Source organism: Malurus melanocephalus, unplaced genomic scaffold (assembly GCF_030028575.1).
Source record: "Malurus melanocephalus ecotype Western Australia unplaced genomic scaffold, MMel_1.1 scaffold_486, whole genome shotgun sequence".
NCBI classification, from domain to species: domain Eukaryota; kingdom Metazoa; phylum Chordata; class Aves; order Passeriformes; family Maluridae; genus Malurus; species Malurus melanocephalus.
In genome coordinates this window covers 225,125-249,838 of record NW_026623718.1, presented here as the reverse complement: position 1 = coordinate 249,838, position 24,714 = coordinate 225,125, and the positions used below count along the sequence as shown (strand labels likewise).

Genomic DNA, 24,714 nt, shown 5'->3' with positions numbered 1-24,714 from the left:
GGGGCGGTACGGGGATGGGGGGCGGATCGCGGGCGGTCCCCGCGGCACACCCCGCACCTGCCGCGGCCGCGCTCACACCGACAACAGCCGGGCCGGCGGCTGGCACTGCCCGAGCCCGCCCGCTGTCCGCGGCGGCCCGGGCACCGGGGGTTCGCCTCTGCACCCTCCATCCTCCTTCAGACCCTCCGCTCTTCCCCCTCCCTCGACAGGTTCCCCGAGAGCGCGGCTGCACGGGGCACAGCCTGAAGGTAAATGCGGCTGGGTGTGAGGGCAGAGGAGGAGGAGGGTTTCGGGAGAGAGCATCCAGCAATCTGCTGAACRTCCCGGCACTGCTCCTTGGCTCGGGCTGGGCTGTGCTCTGGATGTTGCACACGCGTGACAGAATCCTTTCCTGAAATCGCTTACAGCTCTGTGTGTAATGGAATGAGCGGACAGGAGGTGCGGGAGAGATACAGTGGCCTCAGGTTGTGCCAGGGGAGGTTTAGTTGGGTATTAGGAACAATTTATTCTCTGAAAGGACTGTCCGGTCCTGGCACAGGCTGCCCAAGGGAGGGCAGTCACTGTCTCTGGAGGGATTTAGCAGCTGGCAGATGTGGCACTTGGGGAGGTGGGTCAGTGCTGGCTTTGGCAATGCTGGGGGAGCAGCTGGGCTCGGTGGTCTCAGCGGGCTTTTCTAACCTGGCTGATTCTGTGATTCAGCCCCACTGCCCCCAGCAGCTCCGGAATGCCGCCAAGTGGGATGGGTGTGCTCCAGCACCGGTGTCCGTGTGTGGATGGACACGGTGCCTGTATGGGGTGGCTGTTGCTGCAGCCGGGGAGGATGAGCAGCTTGGAGCTGGCACACAGCTCCTGACAGCCTGGTGCAGTAACTGGATCCCCCTCTGTCATTCCCGGGCTGGGTCACGGGAGAGTGTGGGGCGAGGATCCGCTTCTGTCCTTGGAGGGTTCGGGTCTGGTGTGTTCAGCCCCCGGCTCTGCCGGTTCAGGGGGGATGTGATGGGCTCTATGGGTGGCTTTGGGCCACCTGGCTTTGCCCAGGGCTCCTCCTCACCTCCTCTACCTGSGATTAGTGACAACTAACCTGGGAAAACTCGGATTTGCCATGTGGTTCAGAGAGTCAGTGAGTTCTTGGAAAAACCATGCTGATGTCAGGAGGCTCCAGGCTCTCTCGAGCAGGGGGGAGGCTGGGTTCCATGTCCTGCTTTCCTGCCATGGGCACATGTTTCCAGCGGATTGACTCCTTTGGAGCCCTTTGTTGCTGGTGGGGATGGCCGGGTTTGTTCGTGTGTCATGCGTCACATTGTGACCCAGCTCTGCTCTGGGGAAGCGTGCTGCCAAGGTGAGAGGCTGCTTCCTCAGGCRCTGTTTGATCGTGCCGAGCTCAAACACCAGCTCTTTGTGCGTTTGGATTTGTGGTTTTTGTTCTGGAACGCTCTGTGTGCCGAGGGCAGCAGAGCCTCTTCTACTTAAAGACCTTTGTACAGTCCCAGGGTGTTGGAGTACCTATCGTGAGTTATTGGCAGAAATCCACGCTCTTTTCCACTTGCATACGTGAACTCTTATCAATGGCTGTGCCTTTTTCTGTTTGCATTCTCCCCAAGGCCCAGCCGGGGAGGTGCCTGTGCAGCCGCCCCTCACCACTTTGGGCACATGTGTGCCAACAGGAGCAGGGGCCACGGATCAGCACGGATCACCTCAGTCTCCCTCCGTTCTTGCAGGGCAAAATCAACTCCTACTCTTATCCTGAAAGCTTGCAATTATTTTATGTATGTGGCAAAACATGATGTCCTGGCGCAGAGCAGGTATCAAAACTGTTCTGAGGAGCAGCTCACGTTCATGCCATGTGCTCACWCTTCCTCCAAGAAATCCTTTTCTGATAAAAGGAAAAGCTGCATAAATCCAGCTTCCGTTGAGCATTCCTTGTCTGCATCGCCTCCAATGCCCAAACCCCAGTGTGTTCACAGGACAGGCTGCCAGCGGCCCCGTTTCGTAAGAGAACAAAATGTGGTTGTGCCCAAGGGCACGTCAGTACTTCCCTTTGGTTTTGTACTAATTTCAAAAAAAGATTTGAAAGTTCTCAAAGTCAATTGAAGTGAGTGGGGGAACGAAAGGTCGCCCTTTCCCCGAGGGCATGCTGAGGTTGCTGCGTGACTTTGGGCAGAAGGACCGAGCTGGAAGTTGGCTGGCACTGAGGGGTGCGGGCGGTGCTGAGGGTAAATCACCACCAGCAGAGAGAAGAAACAAGTCCCCTCCCTTCAACTGATCATGAAAAACCCGAGACAGTCTGCCTATTGCAGGGGTTTGGGATTTGCCTTTGCCCTCGGTATGGCTTTGGAAGAGCTGTTGTGTTTGGTGTCTGTGGGAGTTTAATTCCCAGATTTAGGCAGCGTGCTGGCAGCRATGCTGTGGGACAGGGAATGCCTTTGGAGTGGTCGCTGTGTCCCTGATGTGGGGGAAGCTGGAGGGTCCCGTGGTGTGGTGGGACTCCTGTTCCATGCAAGGACTCATCTCCCCGGCCCAGCAGAGCATCCCCAAATTGGGGTCTCCTTYCCTGCCCCCAGAGATGTTGCCCCATCCCTTTGCCCATTGGATTTGGTGGCAGGGATTGCCAGATCCCACGGATGAAAGCTGAGTTGGTTTTGTGCACATGAAAAGCTTTAGAAGTGGTGTGGGGGCTGTAAAAGCTGGGATATCACTGCTCTTGCCAGTCTTCCCATCCCACGCCATGCCCGAGCCCATCCTGCCACAGCAGCAATGGCTCTCCAAGGCATCAGAGCCACGGGGAGTAGCAGCTCCCCAAACCATGTCCCAGGTGAGCTTAGCATGGCAATGTCTTCCTGCTAATTGAGATTTCTTGCTTCTCAACCTCCTTTCTTGCACACTCCAGCCCTTCTGGGACATGAGAGGTGTTTGGTGGGGTTAGCACTGGAGGAGAGCTGTGCTGGAAAGYGGCCGGAGCCTGCAGGGGCTGCTGGCCAGGGCAGAGCAGCGCCTGTGAACCTTGGAGCAGCGCTCCGGAGGGGACCGGCAGCGGCGGCGCATTCCAGCGAGGCCGGGGGTCTCCGCACGGTTAATGATTGAGCTGCCACGGCCCTTTGGTTCCTGCCGCTTGCACAGGCACCTCGGGAACATGTGAACCTTTCCAGGCTGCGGGGCTGGGCGTGGGGACTTAAAGAGACAGGCTCTGTCCATACATTTCCAGTAAGAGGATATTTTTCTGGTGCTGGAAGGTGATGGATTTTTCTTGTCTGTTTGCTTTCTGATTCATTGGGCACACTACCTGCGTGTTCTGATCGTTGTCACTGTGGGGCTGTGCTGGTTGTGCTCTGCCCCATTCCATGCTTGTCACCCTCTGCCCGATGCTCTCCTGAAGTGCTGACCCTGATCCCATGGGATGTAGCTCCTGGTGGGTYCCCATGTGTCCCCCGTCTCTGTGACACCCGTGGGTGGCCGTGTCCCCGTGCTGCTGCTGGGTTAATCATTGACAGGTCCCTGTGCCACGTGGGCGCTGGCCTGGCTGTTTGCAGAGCCCTTATCAGCTCTGGGCACTTGTCACCCCGTGCCAGTTCCAGGCACAATAAACGTTAACGGCAGCTGGAACAGCTTTAACAGCTCAGGGGACCTTCCCGGGGGGCTCAGCTGGTTCTTATCCCATTAGCACATAGAACCTCAGCAGGGATGCAGTGTCACAGCCTGGGGGGCTTCAGGGGAGACGAGGCTGATGGGGTGGTCAGGATATGTCCTGGCTTGTGGCATGGTCCTGGGGTGAATGTCTGGATTTCCATGGGTGCTGCAGACAAGGCTTGGTCCCATTGYTCAAGTGGGAGCAGGAGCTGGTGGCTTCTCCTGGGGTGTCCTGGTGCTGAACCTGACGGCTCCTGTGCTCTCCAGCATGGGTGAGCTGGGGATTCCCTGCCCTGCAGATGGAGAGGACAAGAACGAGCTGACATTTAAAGGAAAAAGGAAGAAAAAAGGAAAAGGAGTGAGGMGGATGAAGCTTTGCTGTCAGTGCTGAAGGCTGGGCTGGGGCAGCGGGCCAAGCTGGGGGCAGGGGTGGTTCTGGGGCTGCAGAGGGGGTTTGCTCTGTGGTGTTGAGAGGTTTGGCTGGCAGCTGGATCCCTGTGCTGCTCCTTTGAAACTGGAACTGACCCTGGGCAGGGGCGGCAGAGCTGTCACAAGGCTGTGGGACGGTGCCCGCAGCGGTGACGCACAGTGCACTTGACCTCATTTCATCAGTGTCATTGGGAAAGAGCAGGATGTCTGGGCAGGCAGGGCTGCTGTTCCAGCTCYGTTTTTCCAGAGGGTTGCCCCATGGCCTCTGGACACCTTCCTGAGCAAATCCCAGCATGGCTGTTGCCCGGTGAGAGCCTCTGCAATGAGCAAAGACACACTGGAGGTCCCACATGCACTGTGGCTGTGATTTCTCCTGGGATGAACTCCTGGGAGTTGTGGTGCTGCTGTTTTGGAGCAGCAGGGATGTAGGAAGCAGTGGTTCTCCCCCAGCTAAAAATAATGGGTGTACACAAAGTGAAAAATTTGGGGCAGGGCAGGAATTGCCTCTCTTCTCCAGGCAGGTGATCTTCTGCTGAACCCAGATCCCTGGCTGCTGCTCTGGATGCACATTTGCTTCCCAGCCAAGTGGCAGCTGACCCCACGCTTCCCTTTCCCACGCCTGGCCTCACACCTCCACACAASAGCTCCTCCAGCGCTGCTGCTGCTGTGCTGAGAAATTCCAAACCACAGCAGGCACTGGAGGCGTTCTGCAGCAGCTGAATTGCATCAAACCACGCCGTGCCTTCGAGGCTGAAAGCCCCGAGTGCCTGGTTATTAAGGGGATGTTCAGGGAGGTGCTGGGGGGCTGTGAGGCAGGGAGTGCTTTGGCTGTGCCCTTGGCCATGCTCCTGCCTCAGTGTCCTCCTCTGTGCAGCGASAATGGAATCCCCCTCTCTGTGACCTGTGAGTGCATGGGAACACTGCCAGGTCCTGGCACTGAGCTTATTTATTTATTTATTGTCCTGTCCTCTGGCGGAGGGACAGGGCAGAGTGAGCTCTCTGCTCTCCACACTGATTTTTTTGAGGCAGCTGCTTCTCCATGTCTGCCTTGTGTCAGGATGAGGGTGTGAAGGCAGCGTTTGTGCTTCCTAAGCCTCGCCGTGTGTCCTGGCTGGGCTGGCACAGGGCAGGGGCTGCTGGAGCTGGGGTGGGGGGCTGCAAGGGGCTGCATGGCCGGGTACCCCATCCCTGCCCTCAGCARGAAGCTGGGAATCGCATTTCCAGCTCTGGAGATCCCAGCACACCTCCGGAGGGACCCTCGGTGGGGATGGCGACTCACACACCCCATTCAGGACCCTTGGAGAAGGGGTTGGGGAGGGGAGAGGGGCACAGGGGCAGCCCCCTGCTCGCCCTGGCTGCAGTGCAGGACCTCCAGCAATGCCCAAGGGCTCTGGGAAGGGAGCCAGTGCTTTTGTGAATTCAAGAGTGGGTCCCCAGCTATGAGCCCCTTTCGAGGGTCCCGTGATTTCCTTGCCAGACAGAGATTTTATGTTTGGATTCTGGGTTTGGTGGCATTTTTTTTTTCAGGATCTAATGATGCCATAGGTGGCATCTGGCAAAAGGCTCCTCTCCCGTCACCAATGCAGAGTCCAGATTCCTTGAAAGTCCGTGAGACACACGGGGGCTGCATTTGCAGTAGGGACTGAAGGGGTTAAAGCTGCTTTGCAATGTGATTTAAAAAAAAAAAAAAAAAAAAAAAAGCCATTTCCTTCATGTCCAGAGACAGTTTATTTTCTGGGCATTCTTCGGGACGCAGGGAGGTGCCTTTTCTTTAAGGCATTTCCTGTAAGCAAGTTTATATTTGGCCTGGGGAGGGCGGGGAGAGGAGGTGGGTGCTGGGGAGGGTCTGCAGCCGAGCCGGGTGACCTCAGCTTTTGGCTCCTTGTCCCGAATTGTGGAGGTGGTGGCAGCTGCGGGAGGCTGTCACAGCAGCGTGAGGAGCAGGGTCCTGCAGGGTCCCACGTGTGCTCTGGCAGCGCTGCTGCCACCGTGGTGAGGCTGAGCTGGCATCCCCAGGGTGCTGAGGGTGCTTTCAGACCAATCCTTCCATATCTTTGAGATGATGAAGATGAGAGCTGCTGGACCCCGTATCCTGTGCTTGCTGGGGTTCTCTTCCCTCCCCCAGGGATGGCTCTGATTTCCATTGAAAAGACAAACAAGCCAACGTGGTAATGCACCAGATCATCGACATTCCCTGTGCCCCTGAGGTCCGTGGTRCAGATTTAACTCTTTCCCCGAGGATATTTGATCAGACCTTGCCCCTGGGGCAGGAGCTGCAGCCAAACCCCTGTGGGGCTCGAGCTGTTCCCCGATCTTCCCCGTGCCAAGTTTCTTCTCCCCCATTTTGTTTTCTTTTTATTACCGTGATTTCCTAACATCGGAAGAGGCGAGTTATGAAACTGGAGTTATCCAAACACGTCTTGTTTGAAGATAGCGTTTCATCCAGCAGATGCAGCTTCCTGCCCTGTAAATGGTTCCCATTGTTTCGCCTTGGCTCCTGGCCCCGGCAGCGCTGCGGTGTCGCTCCGCTCTGGCAGCACCACGARTGGTGGTCCCAGCCATGGAATGGCTGGACTGGGAGTGCTGGTGCTCTGTAGGCAGCCTCTGAAAGCACCTGGGGAGCTCCTTGGGGCTGCCTCAGGTCGAAGGCAGCGAGCTGGCTGCAAACATCACCTGCAAATCGGGACCGGTGTGTGTGGGGCCAAGCACAGAGGTAGCTCTGGCCTGATGGACGGTGTCTGCGTGGCAGGAGGCAGGGAAGAGGGGATGAATAAAATCATGTGGTGCTGGTTGGTGTGGTGAGGACAGCTCCCAGCGCAATAGAAGCAGCACGTGTTTTTATTTTAAATTTTTTTTAGTATTTAAATGCAAAAAGAGGGTTCAGAGATGACCCTCCGGTGCTGCTGAGGCACTGGTAAGAAATTTTTTCCTGTCAGGGTGGTGAGGCCCTGGCATAAGTTGCCCAGAGAAGCTGTGACTGCCCTGGAAGTATTCAAGGCCAGGTTGGATGAGGTTTGGAGCAACCTGGTCTGGTGGAAGGTGTCCCTGCCCATGGCAGGGGGTKGAACTGGATGAGATTAAAGGTTCCTTCCAAGCCAARCCATCCYRTAATTCCAAGATCCTATGATTCCGTGATCCCTGTGCTGGTGACAGGAATGGGATGTGGGATTGAAGAAGTGTCACAGTCAGAGTTTGTTGGTGAGCTGGGGCTTTGTGCCTCACATTCCCCCTGGGCACATGGCCGCTGTCAGGCTGACCTTGGGTCAGTGTCCGGCAGCTGCGGCTCCAGCCGGCTCTGGGTGGCTGCAGGATCAGGCTGGGAGCTGGCGAGTTTTGGGTGGGTCTCCCTTCCCCAGCAGCAGAGCCTGCTTTGAGAGGAGCTGGGTGTGCCCTGATCTCTTCCTCCRGCTGAGGAAGCTGTGGCGGGGTCAGGCTGTCCCTGGGGCTGGGGCACGGCCATGGCCCTGCAGCCACGCTGTGAGGATGCCTCTGCTCTGCTCTCCACGGCTTTGCCACCTGCCTGAGCCGCAGGGATTGTTTTCAAATGCATTTTGTTGTTTCTGTGGATGCTGTTACAGGCTGGGGAGCTGCAGCTGTTGGCTCATTGATGAAGTTCTGTAGAACTGTGGCCGGAAGCGGCGCCGGGCCCTTGGCTGAGCTCGGTGGTTTGACGCTTTTCCTTCCTGCCCYCCTCGGCAAAGCAAACTCACTTTGCTGTGCCATGGCCGCGCCCACCTGAGCCCCTGCTCCCCTCCTGCTTTGGGGGGTCAATTTTTGCTTTGAGAGTTGGGCTGGGGTCCCCCAGGCAGGGTCCTGGGGAAGGAGCCGGAATCTCGTGTCTCTGTTTCTTTGGGCACAGTGGTTGGAGAAGGCCGAGATAGCAAAGTCAGGAGTCTCTAAGATTTGCGTTTGATAAGGTTCACTGATATTTTATCAGTGGTCTCCAAGGATGGAWGGAAACTTTGTGAGTTAAGAACATCTGTCTTGGCAGGGCCACGTCCCCGCTGAGTGCTCGGTGCTGGCTTGGGATGRAACCCAAATCCTCAGAGATCCCCATCTCTCCTTACTGCCAGCGCCCACAGAGATCCTGGCTGTCCTTGGGCTGTTCTCTGGCTGTGCTGGCAGAGCCAGTCACCTGCCCGGCTGCTTYACCTGGGATTTACCTGCTCTCAGGTGGTTTGTGCTGCTCCTTGAGCAGGGGCTGAGCCGTGAAGGGCTCCTGGCAGCGTGGAGGACATTGTGTAAGACTGGGTTTCATGGATTATTGAGCGTTTGTGTTTCTTGGCCGGGCTCCTCAGCCCTTCATGGCACTGAGTGATGCACCGGTAGCTTTGTCAGTGCTTTCYCTGTTTTTCCAGCACTGCTCCCCTTCAGCTCATTCCAGCTCTGCCAAGATCCTGCATGGGGATGGGCGCAGGGGTGCTTTGCAGTGGAAGTGGAAACAGATGCCATATCCCACATCTCTCTCTGGGAATGCTCTGGAAATGGGGGAGAGCAAAGATCAGCTCCTGCAGCCCCACTGGGTGCTCTCAGCCTGGAGGCACCTTGTGCTACTTGGCAGTGCCGTGGGCAGGTGGGAATGGAACACTGGGTGAGCAGCCAGCGGGAAGAGCAGCGAGTCCTTGTGCGTGGCCGTCACGGGTCAGTGTCACCTGTCACGTGTGGGCAGGGCGGTGGAGCGTGGCTGGACGTGTGTGCACAGTGAGCACTGGGATGGGGGGTTTGGGCTAAAGCCAGGTACAGGCTGTCTTGTGTGGCCATGGGGGCTGGGGGCAGGTGCTGCTCGTCCCCAAACATGCTGAGGGTGCTGAGGTGCCTCAGCTGGGCTTTGGGTCCCTTCCGAAAACTCRCATGTGAGTCAGAAATTAGTGATCRTAAAAATAGACGGACAAAGTTCTAGAAGGGTGTGAGCTGCCTGATTGACCACAAACACGTCAGCCAGCAGCACTGGGGGGGGAGAGCTTTGCTGAGGGAGAGAAACGCCAGTGGGGCAACTGCTGCACACTGCTGGGACTAAAAATGGGCTCTTGTTTGGGAACAGGCGWGTGTTTTAGGGTGTTGTTCTGAAGGACTCAGCACTGGCTGCTGGGCACAGCTCCCCTGCCTGCACAGCTGCTGTGGTGGGGAGGTTCCTCGCTGTGTGATCGCAGTGGGTATTCCAGAATGACCATCTTTAGGGCAAAGTGTTCCTAGTGGCAGTCCTGGGAAGCACTGCACATTGGCTGGAGCCTTTGCCGGTCCTGGCATCACCCTGCCATCAGGAGGGGACCTGTCACCCCTGAGCAGCCCCATCCTCACCCTGTCCCCCTGTGAGCACCAGYGAGGACGTTGTGCAGTCAGGGCCAGATGAGAAAACCCCAAGCGGGTCTTGCTGTGACACATCTTTCCCTTACAGAGGGGCTTTCACATGGAAGGGAAACTGGAACAAACATGCCCATTCCTGCCAAAGGCACTGCTCTGCCAGTAACCGGCCTCTGTTTCCTACTGCAAGCAGTTGGTSTGTGGAATTGGGGTTTCCTGCTGCCTGCTGACCCCTGGGCTTCTCCTTGCCCTGACCCCAGGAGCTGTTCCTTTGCTCCTGACCCCGCTGTCGGCAGCCACTGCTGAGGCTCCGGTGTTTTCGGCGTCATAACTTCCCGTGAGCCGGAATAGCTGGGCCAGGGGTGTGAGCTCCTGTGCTCGTAAATGGCTCGGGAGGCTGGGAAGTGCTTGGTTGATTAACTGAACTGAAAAGAGTTTTGAACCAGCCCTGGGAAGAGTTCCACCTGGATAACAGCAAAGCTCTGGGATTTGGGACTATTGACCACGGAGCAGCCCAGATCCTTTTGTGCATCCYTGGATCCTTCCCGATCCATGGCTCTCTGCTGTGTCCCACAAGGACAATTTGCTTGCTTTGGCTCCTCAAAAATGCTGTTTTTTTACATGAAGGACCCTGTTTTGGTCCATGTCTGGGCCCCTGTGGGAAGGGGCACAGGGATGGCTGGCAGAGCTGGCTGTGCTGGTTTCTCTGGTGGGAGGCAGATGGATAGGACCATGTAAGCTGACTCTGCCATTCTCATGATTGTTCTTCCATTGGGATTCACATCTTGACTGTCAGGCCAGCGCAAGAGTCTCTAGCATCGCTCRAGGCCAGCTTTTGCATCCTGTTTTATAATATTCCCTGACATTCCCCACATTCCTGGCAAGGAGACTTCTGTATTTTTTTAAAATGTTCCTTTGTGTCTCTTTCTGAAAAACTGTGACATCTTCAAAAGACTTCTTCAACATGCTGTTGTCCCGCTGTCTTGGCATCTGTTGTTGGCTCCATAAAGAATGGGAAGCCTTGAGTTTCAACTCCAGCCCCAACAACATCTCCTTCTAGTTGGGAAAGGAGAAAAAAGAACGAAGTAGACCATGGGCCTACTAAACCTACTGTCCCTGCTGTGTGTTTCCATCCCTGTCCACAAGTTTCACTGACCCCTGTGTTTTTGGGTGATATTGGACCTGTTACCTGCACTTCCATTGCTGCTGTGATGGGACAGCGTGGTCTGGAGGGGCAGGGTCCCTCCTGGGGGCTGGGAGTGCAGGGTYTGAGCTGTGAGCTGAGGGGTGGGCAGGGTGCTTTGCAGTGCCATATCCCTGGACTGGGATGAGATACCTGTCCTGTTTATCTCTGGGAAGAAGAAACCAGGTGAGAGGATGCTCAGCTGTGGAATCTCACAGCTCATTCTGGGAAGGATTCCTGCCATGCMCTGGTTGGGGAAGTGCTGCCACTGGGAATGTGGATTTTATTGTGGAGACTCATCCTTTGTCAACCACAGCTTCTTGCTTGGGCCGTGCTGACCCCTCTGCTTTGGGCTGAGAGGTGAGCTGAGTCCTGCTGCATGGGGAAGGAGCATTCCCAGGGCAGGTGGAGCACAAACTGGAAATTTGTGGAGAATTGGGTGATTTAGCCTGGATATCATGTCTCTGAACCATATTTCTGAGCTTTTAATCCTCTTTGCTACCTTGAGGGACGGGGAAATCTATGATGGTTTTCAGTTTTCCCATCCCTGGCAGACGGAACTGGCTGAGAGGAGCCTCACCGGGGGCTCATGGCCRGAGGTTTGAGTAGCTGATGTCTGATGATGAGAGGGGATTTTGGGGTGTCCATCCCTCTCCTCCCTGCCTTGCCGGACAGCGAGTGCTCCCTCTCCCAGCGCCTGGAGCCGGCACGATACCGCCCTGCGGGGCTCTTTGCCCTCATTTCTCTTACCGGAATGGCAATCTGCAGCTCACCGTGCTGGAGAGGGGTCCCGTGCGGGGCGGGACAGCCGCTGCTGCCGCTGTAACGGGGCTGGAGCGTTACCGGATGGAGCCCGGAGCCCTCCCCGCCGTCCCACCCCCGCCGTGGCGCTCAGCCCGGCGTGYCGGGATGTCCTGTTTGCCGGGGCAGCGGGGACACGTCGGCTCAGATCCGCACAGCCCCGCCGGGCACAATCGCAGCTCTGCCATGGGGTGCCTGCGRGAAGGTCTCTTGTCGCCAGCGGACAGTGCTGGGTGGCCGAGGAGGGCGTGAAGGAGGCTTGGGGGTCATGCTGATGCTTTTTTCTGCATTTAATCCACGGTTTCCAATGAACAAAGCCGGGCTTAACGGCTCCTGCCATGGTGAGTCTGCTCGTGTCCCAGCTCTGTGTTYGGATTCGGAGGCTCCAGCCAGCAAACGCTCTCGGGGGAGGTGGGAAAGGCTGTAAAATGACCTTTTTTTCTCGTTCGAGATTTCTTGGAAGCAGCGTTTCCTGTGCAGCAGGGCGGTTTGCTCTGGCTTTTTCACAGCGGGGCGAGGGCAGGGTTCAGAGGTGTCTCTTGTGTTGATATTAAGTTGTTGGGTTGTTGTTTTTTTTTTTTTTTTTTTTTTTTTTTTTTTGAAAAACAGAATTTCCTTCACCTTTTTTTCCCCCTGAGCGCTCTGCAGGGAGCTCCCTGCGGGAACGTGTGGCCGGAATGGGGTGCGCAGGGAGCACTGGACACGGCGGGACAGGGACAGAGGGGCAGTGGCAGTGACAGAGCACGGGCTGGCCTCTGTCACACCGCGTTGGGCTGTTCCTTACCCGCTGGAGCAGCAGCAGGCAGAACAGACCCTCAGCCCGGGCAATTTTCGGGTTTATTTCTGGCCAGAGCCAGCCGAGCCGGTGGGAGCGCGGGGAGCTCCTCCTGAGCTCCGATTGTTTCCTGAGCCCGAGCCAAAAATGCCTTTGTGTGAGCCCGATCCTCGACTCCTGCCGGGTACCAGCATGGCCAGGGGTGCTCTGGAATGTGGCATCACCAATTCTCTGACTAAAACGCAGKTTTCAGCAGGAGGAGAGCAGGAATGAGAAGGGAGCGGGCTTTGGTGTTGTGGGGCGGGGATGGAAATGCTCCTGGAGCTGAGGTGAGCAATGCCAGGCAATGCTGGTGGCTGTGGAGTGCAGCAGAAGGGGATCCCTATGGGAGAGAGCAGTGAGCTGGTGACGGTCCTGCCCCACACACCCCTGCTCCCCCTCAGAAATGTCACTTGAAACTCAGGGTTTGGGTTATGCCTCGGTGTGCCCGGAGGGGTCCCTGMATGGATGGGGGTTCTGTGCCTGCACCTCCTGTGGGCTGAGGGGGCCTTGGGCATGGCTGCACATCCAGAACTCCTTGGGGTTAAAGCTCTGAATTTTGCAGATCTTTCTGAGATTTCAGGACTTTAGCAAGGAGCAGATGGAGGCACCTGTGCTCCCCCCGGGCAGCAGGGACCGRTCAATAAACCAGAGCTGAGCTGGTGGGGAAGGAGCAGGTTATTGTGCAAAGTTGGGAATTACTTGATTTGGGGTTATTTTTGTATTGCAGACTTTTAAAGAGGGGAAGTAGAGAGCCCTAAAGTAACCCTTCGTGCCTCTGTTGAGAATTCAGTGCCTGTTCCTTCCTGTGAGGGCTTGTGCCAGGGCTGTGGCAGTGGCCACCAGCTGGGTGTGACAGCCATGGTTTGGGCTCCCCTGTCCCTGGGGGTGTGTAGGSCTCCCACCAAAGCCACTGGAGCCTGAGCATTCTTCAGCCAGGAATGGGGTGGGTTTGTGATTCTGTACARCATGGAAAAAGCTGCAGCAAGACCGCAAGGGAATTCTGCTCCAAGGGTTCCTCTGGTAACACACGTGTTTATGCTAAATAAATACACAAAAGTAGGAGGGATTTCCCTCGTGTATTAAGGAAATAACTGTTTTTTAGTGCCTGCATTTAGCAGCAGGAGCTGGGGGTCGTTCCTCAGCGTGGGAAGCAGCAGAGCAGCTGCAGCAGGTCACATCCCTGGGAGATACAAATGCTCTAATGGGTGACTGAAGCTGAGAGCTCCCTGCAGAGCCAGAGCTGCTGCTGGTTCTGGTTTGGATTTTTTTTTTTTATCAGAACTGTCAGTGTTTTCCTTTGCCTTGGCCTTTCTTGGCCTTTGGTGGTGGCTGGAGCTGGGTCTCGTGCTGTCTGGGGTGTGAGTGCTGTGATGGAGGCAGCATCAGTGCAGTGCTCTGGACGTTGACCTCAGTCCACACTGAGTTTGACGCTTTTCCAGGTGGTGAAAACTAGAATTTTGCTGTTGTCCATGTAAAGAAATGTGAGGTGTGATCCCTCCTCACTGGGAGGTGCAGCCTGGCTGGTACCTGTGGTGTGTGATGGATGCTGTGCCCAGCAATGCCAAAGCTCCAGCACCTCTGGCTGCCCTCGGAGCTGCGGCGTCCGCTTGTCCAAACAAAGTGCTCGTGAGATCCATGGGATGGTCAACAGGAAAACAGTGCAATTTTAGAAAGGGTGGACTACAGGATGGGCAAGACAGATTAATTTTCTTCAGCATCAGAGCTGCTGTTTTTATCTTGCTCCTTGTGGATGCCTCATGCCTGGAAGTGTCCGAGATCAAGTTGGACAGGGCTTGGAGCGGCCTGGTCCTGTACAAGGTGTCCCTGCCTGTGCAGAGGGGCAGAATGAGATGAGCTCTACAGTCCCTCCCAACACAAACTATTCTGGGATTGTCTTCTGGATTTTTCTTTCTGGGTTCAGCAAACACCAGGGAGAAGGCAGGAGCTTCATGCCAAGTCAGATCCAGCAGAGGTTGCTGATGGCTCCAGACCTTCTCAGGGKGGTGCACAGGGTGGGCTGGAGCCAGACACACTCTGCCCTGAGCTTGCTTTGCCATTGCCTCTTCAGAGATGGAGCCCCAGGTTCCTGCTGAGCTTCCCCTTGAATGTGGGGTGCTGCTGCTGTGTGCTCCTGGCACAGTGGGACGGTCCTGCCCTCTCTGTTGYTCCTCTGGGGTCTGAGCAGCTGCAGAAATGCAGGTGGGGGAGGCAAGGACGGATCAGGGTCCTCACCTTCCTGGCCCTTTGTTTCTGTTCCTCTCTCTTCCCATCCCTTGTTCCCCCAGACATCTGCTGTGCAGCTGCAACCCCAGCAGTGGAACGTGTAACCCCCGAGCTGCCGCAGCGCTCCCAACTGCTCTGGGAGGAGCTGTTCTGCTGGCCAAGGGGGCTGCAGGACTCTGAGGAGCTGCCTGGGGGAGCAGGGGTCTGCAATGTGCTCTAGGACACTCCTGTGGCTGTCACAGCAGCTCAAGGGGACGCTGCCTTGGCCTCTGCCCCCCTGCACTGTGTCCTGCTGCCAATGTCCATCGGATATAATGTCCCAGAGCTCTCCAGACCCTTCCCCCCTGGTGTATCCGTGCCCCTGAGCATGCCTGTCCCCTGTTCACCCCAGCCCTGGGAGGTTTGTGAAGATGTGTTGGTGTGAAGAAGGGCCTTGGGTTAGTGGTGGACCCTTGGCAATACTCGATCTGAGACAGCTTCCCAGTTTAAACCATTCCAGGATTCCACRGTCCTGAGCCTCATTTGTTTGGGGATAACGTGTCCGCTTCAGTGCTTCCTTCTCAACTTTATTGAAGACAGCACTGGCTGCAAACCTGGATTTAGGTTGTTCTGAGTGATATTTGTGGATGCAAAGGTGTTCCCTGTGCAGATGGGGCCCAGCTCCTCTCCTGGGTGCCAGCCTGCGAGGGCAGGAGCTGCTCCAGCGTCACCTGGGTTTCCTGGCAGCTCCACAAAGCTCTGCACRCTGCGGGTGCAAAGGGCTGGTTGAGCTTTTCGAACAAAACAAACCCGACCTGAGGGTGCTGATGGGCTCGTTTGAGGGAAGGAAATGAGAGCTGATAAGGGCGGGCACACACAGCCCTGGGGCAGAGCCGAGGGATGAGCGGGGCACAGATAAGGCAGAGAAGTGTTCTGGGGGGCWGTGATGGTGCTGCTGGGGGTCTCTGTGCCAACCCTGCATGGATTGTGATCCAGATCTGGTCCAGACACCCAACAGCTACAGTCTCCCAGGCCTGTGGTGGGCAGAGGCGTTCCCATCTGGGTTGTACTGGTTGGTGCTCACAGATGCCATCCTGCAATTTCCATGCAACCTCTGGGGTCGTTTTTACCCCGAATGTCCCTTGTGCTCCTCTGCACCACACAGCAGCTGTCTGGGACAGGAGTGGGGTGGCAGAGGGCTTTGGTGCCCCCGCAATGCCATCCCCAGAGAATGATGCCCTTGGAGTGGACATTTCGGGGCTGGAGGTGCTGGAGGAATTCGAGTAATTTGTGGTTGGTGACATAGCAAGGAGGAGTTCCCAAAACTTGTGAGACCTATTTAGTGTGTGAAGGTTAATTATGGAAACGTACCATGTCTGGGAGAACATCCAACAGCATTCCTCATTGCTGTCCGTGTGCCCTGTCCGTGTCTGTGCTGGCAGCTCCCAAATCTCTGYGCTTGGCTGAGGGGAGCTGGGAATCAGGAGGTGCCCGTGGCTGTGTGGAGCTCCAGGAGCCCAGCTGGGTGGGCAGAGAGTCCTGGCTGTGCCCAGGGTCAGGAGAGCAGCATGGGTGCTCTCTCCCAAGCCCATTGGGAGGGTCTGGAGTTGTCTCTTGGCTGCTGTGGGAGTGATGCCCCATTCAGAGGTGCAGCTCTGATTTCTCCTGGCAGAATCAGTCCCTTCTGTCCATGCCCCTGGTACCTTCAGCATCACTAAAATACCCCTTTCCCATGGGACACCTGCTTCAGCTCCTCATACTTCCAAGCAGTGAAGGCATATCCACCTGGTTCAGGAAGAGTGTTGGGAGTTTCTGTCGTTCCTGTGAAAAACAGGCAAGAAACTTCTCCTTACGGCTGGGAAGTCCCTGTTGTAGGCAGTTTTATTTTTAGGCAGGGTGGAAAGAAATCACACCAAAAAGAAAGAAAAAAGAGCAATTTTCCCCTGCTGGTGCTGGGGTTGAAGCTTCCCCCGCAGTGCCAGGCAGCTGCTTCCAGCTTTCCATGAGGTAATGTGCGAGTGATTTTGTGGCGGGGTTTTCTCCTCGCACACTAATTGGCTGTGTGGGATGTTCTGTGGGGATTTGGAACCTGGCTGTGGGAAGCTGAGAGCTGGGCCTGGGAYTTTTCCTTCTTAGTTTTGATTGTTAAAGTGAAAGTGCAGAGCTGGGGTTCTGGGAAGTGGCTCTCCTGCCTGTAATTCTGCTGGCCTCCGCTGATCCAGGCTGCTCATTTCAGAGCCTGGAATGTCCCGGGCTTTTCCCTGTTCCAGGCCAGGGTGGGGTGGATGGAGCACCAAAAGCACTTGAGAGGGAGCTGTCAGGCTCCAGACACCCYACACAGGAGCCACTCCTGCTGGAGCCACCAGTGGGCTGTCCCAGGGAAATGCCACAGTGCAGTGACTGCAGGAAGGGGATTGGGGAATTTTGTCCATCTTTTTCCACTTCAGTGTTGGTTTTCATCCTTTTCTTCTGGCACAATGGGAGTCTCTTCCTTTGTTTTTGCTTTCCACCCCTTGCCCTGGTGTGCATTAGTGCTGTTGGGGGGTCAGGGATCCCTGGCTGAGGGGGCTGGACCCACTCRGGGCATTTCTGATGGACCTTGGTGGCACTTGGGTTACAGCCTCTGTCCCTTGCTGGGTGCAGGGGGTGGGAGAGCTGCTCTGCATGCCTTTTCCTTGGCAAACACCACCCAGCCTCAACAGCAGCTAGACAAGGGTTTGCTGGGGGGGATTCTCTGGTGGCTCGAAGGGGTTTTGTGCCATTTGGAGCTTTTTCAGTGAGGGTGTCGGTGCTGGATTCTGCCTTGAGGTTGTACAGACATTTCCTGAGGGTTCATCTCCCACGAGAACCCCCTCTGGAGCACAAAACATAATGGGGATGCTGGTCTACCTTCCCTGCCTGCAGTCAGCAAGCTGCTGGGATTTACCCCTTGTTTTTCAGGGATGCATGCACTCTGCCGTGTGCTGTGATGCAGCTTGGATGGGATCATTTCTGCACCATTTAAACTGCAGATCTCAAAGATACTGAGATACTTTAAGCTCCTGCAAATCATTTTCTGATCAGTGGAGGCAAGGAGACCCTCTTTGTGCCCTCTGAGGGTGGGTGTAGAGGTTGATGAGCCTCAGGACATCAGAGAATTGTGGCATCTGGAGATGTTGGGAACCCATCTCTGTGGCTGGGTTTGCCTGGGGCTCAGGCTGAGGTGGTGGAGGATCCCTGGGAAGCAATTCCTGCGTTCCCAGGGGAGGCTGCAGGCAGGGGGATGTGCTGGGCTCAGGTCCCATCACCCTGCCTTGCCCSTAAGGCTCCTGAGAGGTGACAGGGAGGGCTGGGAACACGGCTGGGATGGGTGACCCTGCGCCCAGCGTCCGGCCATGCCCCAGGGCAGGAGCACTCGCCTGCCCGGCCTTTCCTGTGCTTCCCTGGGAAAGCACGTCCATGGGAAGGGCGGGAAGGGGAGGAAGCTGGCTGCTGGCTCCCTCTGGGACAGGACACTTGGAAACCTTTTCTGTGACAGTGCTTCTACATGAGGAGGGCTCAGCCTGGGCTGTCAGAGCCCCCGCTGTTCTCAGGGGGTTCTCCGTGTTTGAGGGGCTCTGGGGGGAGGCAGGACGTGCCACAGCAGGCAGAGCCTGGCACCCAGCTCCCCAAAAAGTGAGGAGAGATGGAGAATCAGGGCTCTGGCCCCCAGCCAGCCCCTGCATGGGGGAGGCAGCAGAGGGAAGGAAATGTCGTGTTCTGACTCCGCGTTTCCAGCAGGACGGTGGGCGGCTGAGCCCAGTCCCGCCGAGCATCCTGCTGCTGCCCTGGGCTCCGGCCATTCCCGCTGCTCCCGGCCCGGCGGGGTGGCCGTGGCCACGCTGGGTGTCACCGGACTCCGGTGTGTCCCCGCTTGATGCCCGGCCATGCTCTGGTACCAGCTGAGCCCCGCTGTGGGCAGGGGTAAGCTCAGCCACGGCCCTGCTGCTGCTGCCCTCTGCCAGACCCGTCCCTGGGCAGGATCCACGGGGCAGGATCCACTGGAAGGATCCGTGGGAAGGATCCATGGGGCAGGATCCACTGGAAGGATCCATGGGGCAGGATCCGTGGGAAGGATCCATGGGCTGGATCCATGGGGCAGGATCCATTGGAAGGATCCATGGGGCAGGATCCATGGGAAGGATCCGTGGGGCAGGATCAGTGGGGCAGGATCCATGGGAAGGATCCGTGGGGCAGGATCCATGGGCAGAATCTATGGGGTGGAATCCCTGGGGCAGGATCCATGGGGCAGGTGGGATGTCAGTGGTTTTGCTCATGGCTGGGGGCACCTGGAGCTGCAGGTGCTGGCCCCATGGAATTTCTGTTGGGAGCGAAGCAGCAGCAGARTGGAACAGGAGTGGGAACTGGTGGCTCCATTGGCTGGGGCTTTGGGAAATGCCCATCCCTGGGTCCTGCCCACCTCAGGAGTGTGGGAGGGATCTGCTGCCAGAATTGCCATGGCCAAGGACCAGTCTTGGYGCCCTCCTGCTGGACAGATCACCTGTGGGGTTCCCTCTCCGCAGGGTGTTGGGCTCTTTGGGAGGGATGTGGTGCTCTACATGACCCAGGATAACTCCAGGGCTGAGTTCTGCACTGGGATTGCTGGGTCTGAGCCCTGTTGGGGGYGGGAGGGGTCAGCCCTGGGTTTTGGCAGGAGTCATGGCACGGCTAAGGACAGCTGTGAGGTTTGGACTCAGATCCAGATGCTCATTCCAAAACTTCTTCCCAAAACTTGSCAAGTATTTGGGTCCGGGGTTTTGGCTTGGTCCTGTCCTGAACTGAGCTGCTTATTTGGAGGTTGGTTTTTTTTGGTTTTTTTTTTCTGCTGCTGTAATTTTGGAATTGGGAATGCAAACTGTAGCCGGAGCTCTGGGCCGAGGCAGTGGGTGGATGGGGACGGAACTGGGGTGTTCCAGTGCYGGGTGGGTTCAGCCTCAGCCCTCTCTGTGCTGGGTGGTGCCTCCAGGAGGGACAGACCAGACCTTGAGCCTGCCAAGGCATTTTCTACCCTTGAGGTCAAATGTTGCCACCCTCGGCAGTAGAAATGTCATCGGGCCGATGGGTGCTGACACTTGGCAGGGACTTGCTGCGGCTGCTGGAGCTCTGAGCTGTTTTCCCTCAAGTTCTCTAAATTGRAGGAATTTCCCAGGAAATGCTGCTGGCTTCTGAATGGGCTCTTGTGGGCRATGGCTGATCTCTGTGAGGGGTGGGAACCAGCTGGGCGAGGGGTGAAGAACCCCAGCAGGGGTTTGGTGCCCACTGGGATGAACACCAGCTTGAAAGGAGGAGYGGGGAGGGCCAGGGGTGGGGAGGAAGGGCTCCTTTGGCAGCCTTTCTGGGGGATGTTTGCAGAAGTGATCAGCCCTGAGCTCTGATGAGCTCTGAACTCATGATTACAAAGAAAGATTTTCCTCTCCTGCCTGGCCAGAGCTGTGTTTGGTTTGGTGGGTTCAGATTGATCTTATGGCCCCGTCATTCCCGTCAGCTCCCGCTCTTTGCTTGGTACTGGCAGGGAGCTGTGTCTGCCCAGGACCCCCAGCTCTGCAGCCAGGCATCTCCTCTCCACATGGCCTCAGTGTCAGGGCTCTGGGGGAGTGGGCTGTGTTCTGGGGTGGTGCTGCTGCTGCTGGGATGCTCAGGCTGGTTCTTTGCTTCCTTGCAGAAATCGAAGCCAAGAAAGCGTGCGACTGGCTGCGGGCAGCGGGATTCCCCCAGTATGCCCAGCTGTACGAAGGTGAGAGCTGCCTCCTCCTGCTGACCCTGCTCTGTACCTGCTCAGAGCCTTTACCTCTTCCAAATTCCAAGGAGGGCTGCAGGGACAGCGCCCACAGCTCTGGGGAGAGCAGGGGACAGAGGGGATTGTTCACAGAGGGGATTGTTCACAGATTGTGTGTAACACTGAGCCCTTGGCCATGGCCTGGAGAGCCAGCCAGCTAACTTCCCTGCATTCCTGAACTTTTCCCCTTCAGGCAGGGCTCTGAGGAATCCTGGGGTGGCTGCTCTGGCCGAGGGCAGTCAGGCTTTGGAGAGCCATCAGCTYTGAAGAGGTTCAGGGAGTGTTTGCCGTGGGTGGGAGCATAAAGGCAGCCAGGTAACGAGGACAACAAGCATGTTCTCGCTCCTTCTGTCCCTCCCCACTCCCACAGCCCCTGCCCTGCTCCAGCCTGAGCGCTCAACGAGCCCTGCCTGGAGCAGACCATGTCCCTGTGCCTTCCCGCACACGGGGCGTGGACATTCCTCGACATTCCTACTCCCAGCTCCTGTGCCAGGYGCCCGGGGCAGTGGCAGGGTGGCCGTGGTGGTGGCTCTTGCCTCAGGMTCAGCTGTGTTTATGTGGAAGCCATGGTGGGACCCTGCTGTGGCCGGGGTCGGTGTGAGGAGTGGTGCTGCAGCCGGACAATAGGGGGAAGCGGCGCTCCGGTGGCCGCAGCCGTGGCCATTGTTCAGCGGGCACTTCCCCCGTAGCACCAACCCCCGGCAGTGGCTTCATGAACAGCCTGTTTGTTGCCGGTGCCTATTCTGGGGGGCAGGCCCCACGTGCAAGGACAGGCTGGGTTCCTGCTGGGACCCCAGCCCCAGCTGCTGGCCCCAGACAGTGCTCACAGCTGGGCAGCGAGGAGCAGTGCTGGGGTCTGTGAATGAACCAACCCTTCTCCAGCCTCTCCTCACAGAACTTCCCACATCCTCCAAGTGTTTCCCTCTGTTCCCCTTCCCGTGGTGTTCACACTCTGTGGGTTTATAAACAGATGGATTGAGACCCTTGGGGCTGAGGGTCCAGGTCCCACATGCACGATCCCAGCAGAGCAGAACGATGGGATGAGCAGGGAACTGAATGGAGGCCCTGGAGCACCCTATCAGCCTCCCCTGATGTACYTGGGAAGAGCCCAGGGACCCTCCAGGTGTTCTCCAGCTGCTCGGGTTTCTCTTCCTCATCCCATGCCCACTGCTGCCCTTTGTGGATGGAGCAGCTGGCTCAGGATCTGCCACTGATGCCACTTCCCTCCCCAGAGTCATCGTTCCCTCTTGACATCAGTGCTGTGAAGAAGGACCACAGCTTCCTGGACCAGGATTCCCTCAAATCCTTGTGCAGGTAACGCTCCCTCACACATGGAATCAGCATGGGGACAGATGCCCAGGCTGATGGGGCAGTGGGCACTGTGGGGTGCCTGGTGGCGTGGTGGGCTCAGTGGGGTCCCTGATGGTGTGGCAGCTCATCCTTGCACCTGAGCTGGTCTCAGAGCCTGCTCCAGCACTGCTGCTCCTCTGCAGTGAGAACTGAGGCATTCAAATCAGGCAACATTTGCTGGTGTTGGGTGRTTCCAGGGGAACAACAGGTTTTTATTCTCCATGTGACACTGGTCATCCCGGTACCAGGCAACGCAGCTCTGCCACGCATTCCCACCCGGGCACAGTGCTGCTGCAGGGGCAGCTCTGGGAGCAGCTCTGGGAGCAGATCTGGGGGCAGCTCTGGGAGCAGCTCTGGGAGCAGCTCTGGGAGCAGCCCCAGGAGCTCCCTGGAGTGGGACACAGGGAGCAGCGTGTCAGGAATTCGGCCAGCGCAAGCCAGAGCTGGCACCCAAAGTGAGGCACTGACCAATGGTATGTCCGGCTGGGCTGTGTGTCACCCTGCTGTGACTCAGCCCTGCCCGGGCTCTCAGGACACATCATCACACCCGTGTCCCTGTGCTGGCTCTGCTGTCCCTCCCACACAGAGCAGAGAAGAGGCAAGAACAGGGTCTGTTTCTTCGCTTTCCCGTCAGAGAGGCTGCTGTGCTGGGCAGGAGGGGATCCCTGCGCCATTTCCTGGGTGCAGTGAGGCAGGAGGTGATGGGAGGTYTCTGTCCTGCCCTGTCTGAGCTTTCAGATCCTTTAGTCATTCCCTGTCCCAGGCACAGGAAAGTCTGAGGTGGTTTTTAATAGCCCAGAGCAGGTCACCCCTGCCCACTTGCAGAGCCAGTGGCCCCAGCAGCTGGCATGGCCTGGCTTGGGCTTCTGTTTGCTGGCATTGTCCCCTTGTTAGTGGGGTGTCCCTCTGACCTTTGGAGTGAGTGACACACATGGGCAAGGCTCTAAGGCAGGAAAAATAAAAGAAGCCCAAGCCATCTCTGTGACTGCAGCAGGGCTGGGACCAGGGTAAAGCCACTCTGTTTCTTGCAGGAGGCTGATGACCCTGAACACTTGTGCCTCCATGAAGCTGGATGTTCACTTTCAGCGTAAACAGGTGAGTCCTGGGTGCGTGGGGCAGGCTGAGGGGTGCAGGGCATCACGAGCTCGATGGTGGAGCAGTGTCCTGTGAGCTTTGGGACTGTCTTGGGCACAGAGTGGCTCCTGGAGGCCTCTGCTGAGGGGGTCCCAAGCTGGTTTAAGGGGGTGAACACACTGCTCTCCTCCCCCCGGGGCCGTGCTGGTGGCTGTGCCCCTCTGGGGTGTTTGTCCCTGGGATGGGGGGATGTGCTGGCCCTCCTCAGCTCCGACTGCTTGACCATCCCCTGTTCTCAACTGCCCACAGAATGAAGACTCTGAGGAGGAYGACCAGTGTGCCATCAGCAGCCGCTGGGCCTTCCAGAGGGACAGCAAAAGGTGGTCCCGGGTGGGATCCGCTGATGTTCTGTCCCAGAGCTCGGAGCCCCTGAGCTGCACCATGCGCCCGGTGTCCAGCCGTGAGAGCGTCCTCACAGACCTCAGCACCAACCCCGAGGCCGTGTCCCTGCACAGCACGGGCAGCGTGGGCAGCGTGGGTGGCACTGGTGGCACATTGGGCACTGTGGCCATGCCATCCGAGCCCCTGTCCCCGCTCCGTGCCGCTGCCAACACCTCCAGCTGCAGCCGGAGCGAGGGTTCTGCGTCGGAGCAGCCCTCGGGCCAGGGAGAGGGCTCCAAGGAGAAGCTGAAGAAGCGACGGTCTCGCAGCTTCCTGAAGCGGATCGAGTCCCTGCGCAGGAAGGACAAGGAGAAACCCAGCCCGGACAGGAGGGTGGCTCCGCACTGCAGCGCCACTCTCCCAGCGGGRTGGGGCTCCCTGAAGAGTAACGGGGACCTTACAGCCACCAGGACCAACTCCTCTAAGAGAGAGATACCTGCCTCTTTCCACAGCAAAAAACACTTCTTCTCGGTATCGTACAGGACTAACCGCCTGCCCGGTCCCGGGGGCACCAAGGGGAGCTCTGACCCCAAACGCAGTGGGGTCTACCTGGAGGACTACGACACGGCCACCAACGCTGGGGGTGCCTGGGCTGCTGCCGAGTGCCAGCGCCGGGCTCGCCACGGCGATTGCCTGGTTTATATCCCCTGTGACCACAAGCCCGGCACCTTCCCCAAATCCCTGTCCATCGAGAGCTTGTGTCCCCTGGGCGGCAGCTCCCTGAGCCACTGGAACGCAGGGAGCGCGGCCGSGGGGCTGGGCGGGGGCGGCAGCAGCAGCAGCGTGGAGGGCTCGTCCTCCCCGAGGGGCTTTGCCCACCGGCGCCGGGGCTCCTGCAGCTCCCTGGGCAGCCGGGTCAGCGTCTACGACAACGTGCCGGAGTTCGGCAGCAGCGAGGATTTCTGCAAGGACGGGGAGGTCACCTTCGAGAACCTCGACGACATCCTGCAGCACATGTGGGGGCTGCAGCAGAAGGTGGAGCTCTGGTGTAAAGCCATCTCCCCTGGCCTGGATGGGGAGGAAGGGGGYGAGGAAGAGGAGGATGAGGAGGAGTCGGACTCGGGAGGGGAACCCTCCAACCTGCACTTCGAAGAGCGGTCCATGTCGGATGTTGGCACMTCTGCCAGTGACTTTGACAGCACTGGGAACTCCCTCAACGAGGCTGAGGAGATGGAGACACGGGAGCGCCGGGATTCGGGGGTGGGAGCGTCACTCACAAGACCCTGCAGGTACCACAGAATCCGTACATAGTTTGGGTGGGAAGGGACTTGGATACCATCTCGTTCYATCCGTGCTGCTAYGGRCAGGGACACTGCCCACTRGACMASAYTGCTCCAAGCCCCGTCCAGTCTGGCCGTGAACACTCCCAGGGACGGGGCTGCTGCAGCAGGGAGAGATGCACATCCCATGGATCAGGGGAGCAGTGCCGGATCCCCTCCTCGGGGGGCTGGGTGATGGTCCCTTCTCGGGAGGCAGAAGTGGGCAGGGGAGGGGAACGCTGCTGGATGCGGGCAGGAGAGGGGAACGCTGCTGGATGCGGGCAGGAGAGGGGAACGCTGCTGGATGCGGGCAGGAGGGGAACGATGCTGGATGCGGGCAGGAGAGGGGAACGCTGCTGGATGCGGGCAGGGGAGGGGAACGCTGCTGGATGCGGGCAGGGGAGGGGAACGCTGCTGGATGCGGGTGGAGGGAGAGGAA

General features: G+C 57.8%; 1 protein-coding gene across 4 annotated transcripts in view; it reads left to right on the top strand.

The window, feature by feature from the left end:
• STARD8 (StAR related lipid transfer domain containing 8) overlaps positions 1–24,714 on the top strand; it is a 42,419-nt gene that overhangs the window by 11,592 nt on the left and 6,113 nt on the right. The window contains exons 1-5 of one of the 4 annotated variants that reach the window (XM_057381006.1): positions 55–248; positions 20,038–20,109; positions 21,384–21,465; positions 22,533–22,596; positions 22,885–24,245. In XM_057381006.1, the coding sequence (XP_057236989.1) occupies positions 22,540–22,596; positions 22,885–24,245 (1,418 nt within the window). In that variant the 5' untranslated portion in view covers positions 55–248; positions 20,038–20,109; positions 21,384–21,465; positions 22,533–22,539. Of the gene's footprint in view, positions 1–54; positions 249–11,453; positions 11,680–20,037; positions 20,110–20,357; positions 20,467–21,383; positions 21,466–22,532; positions 22,597–22,884; positions 24,246–24,714 lie in introns of those variants that run through there. The other 3 variants (XM_057381004.1, XM_057381003.1, XM_057381005.1) reach the window with 3 other exon arrangements.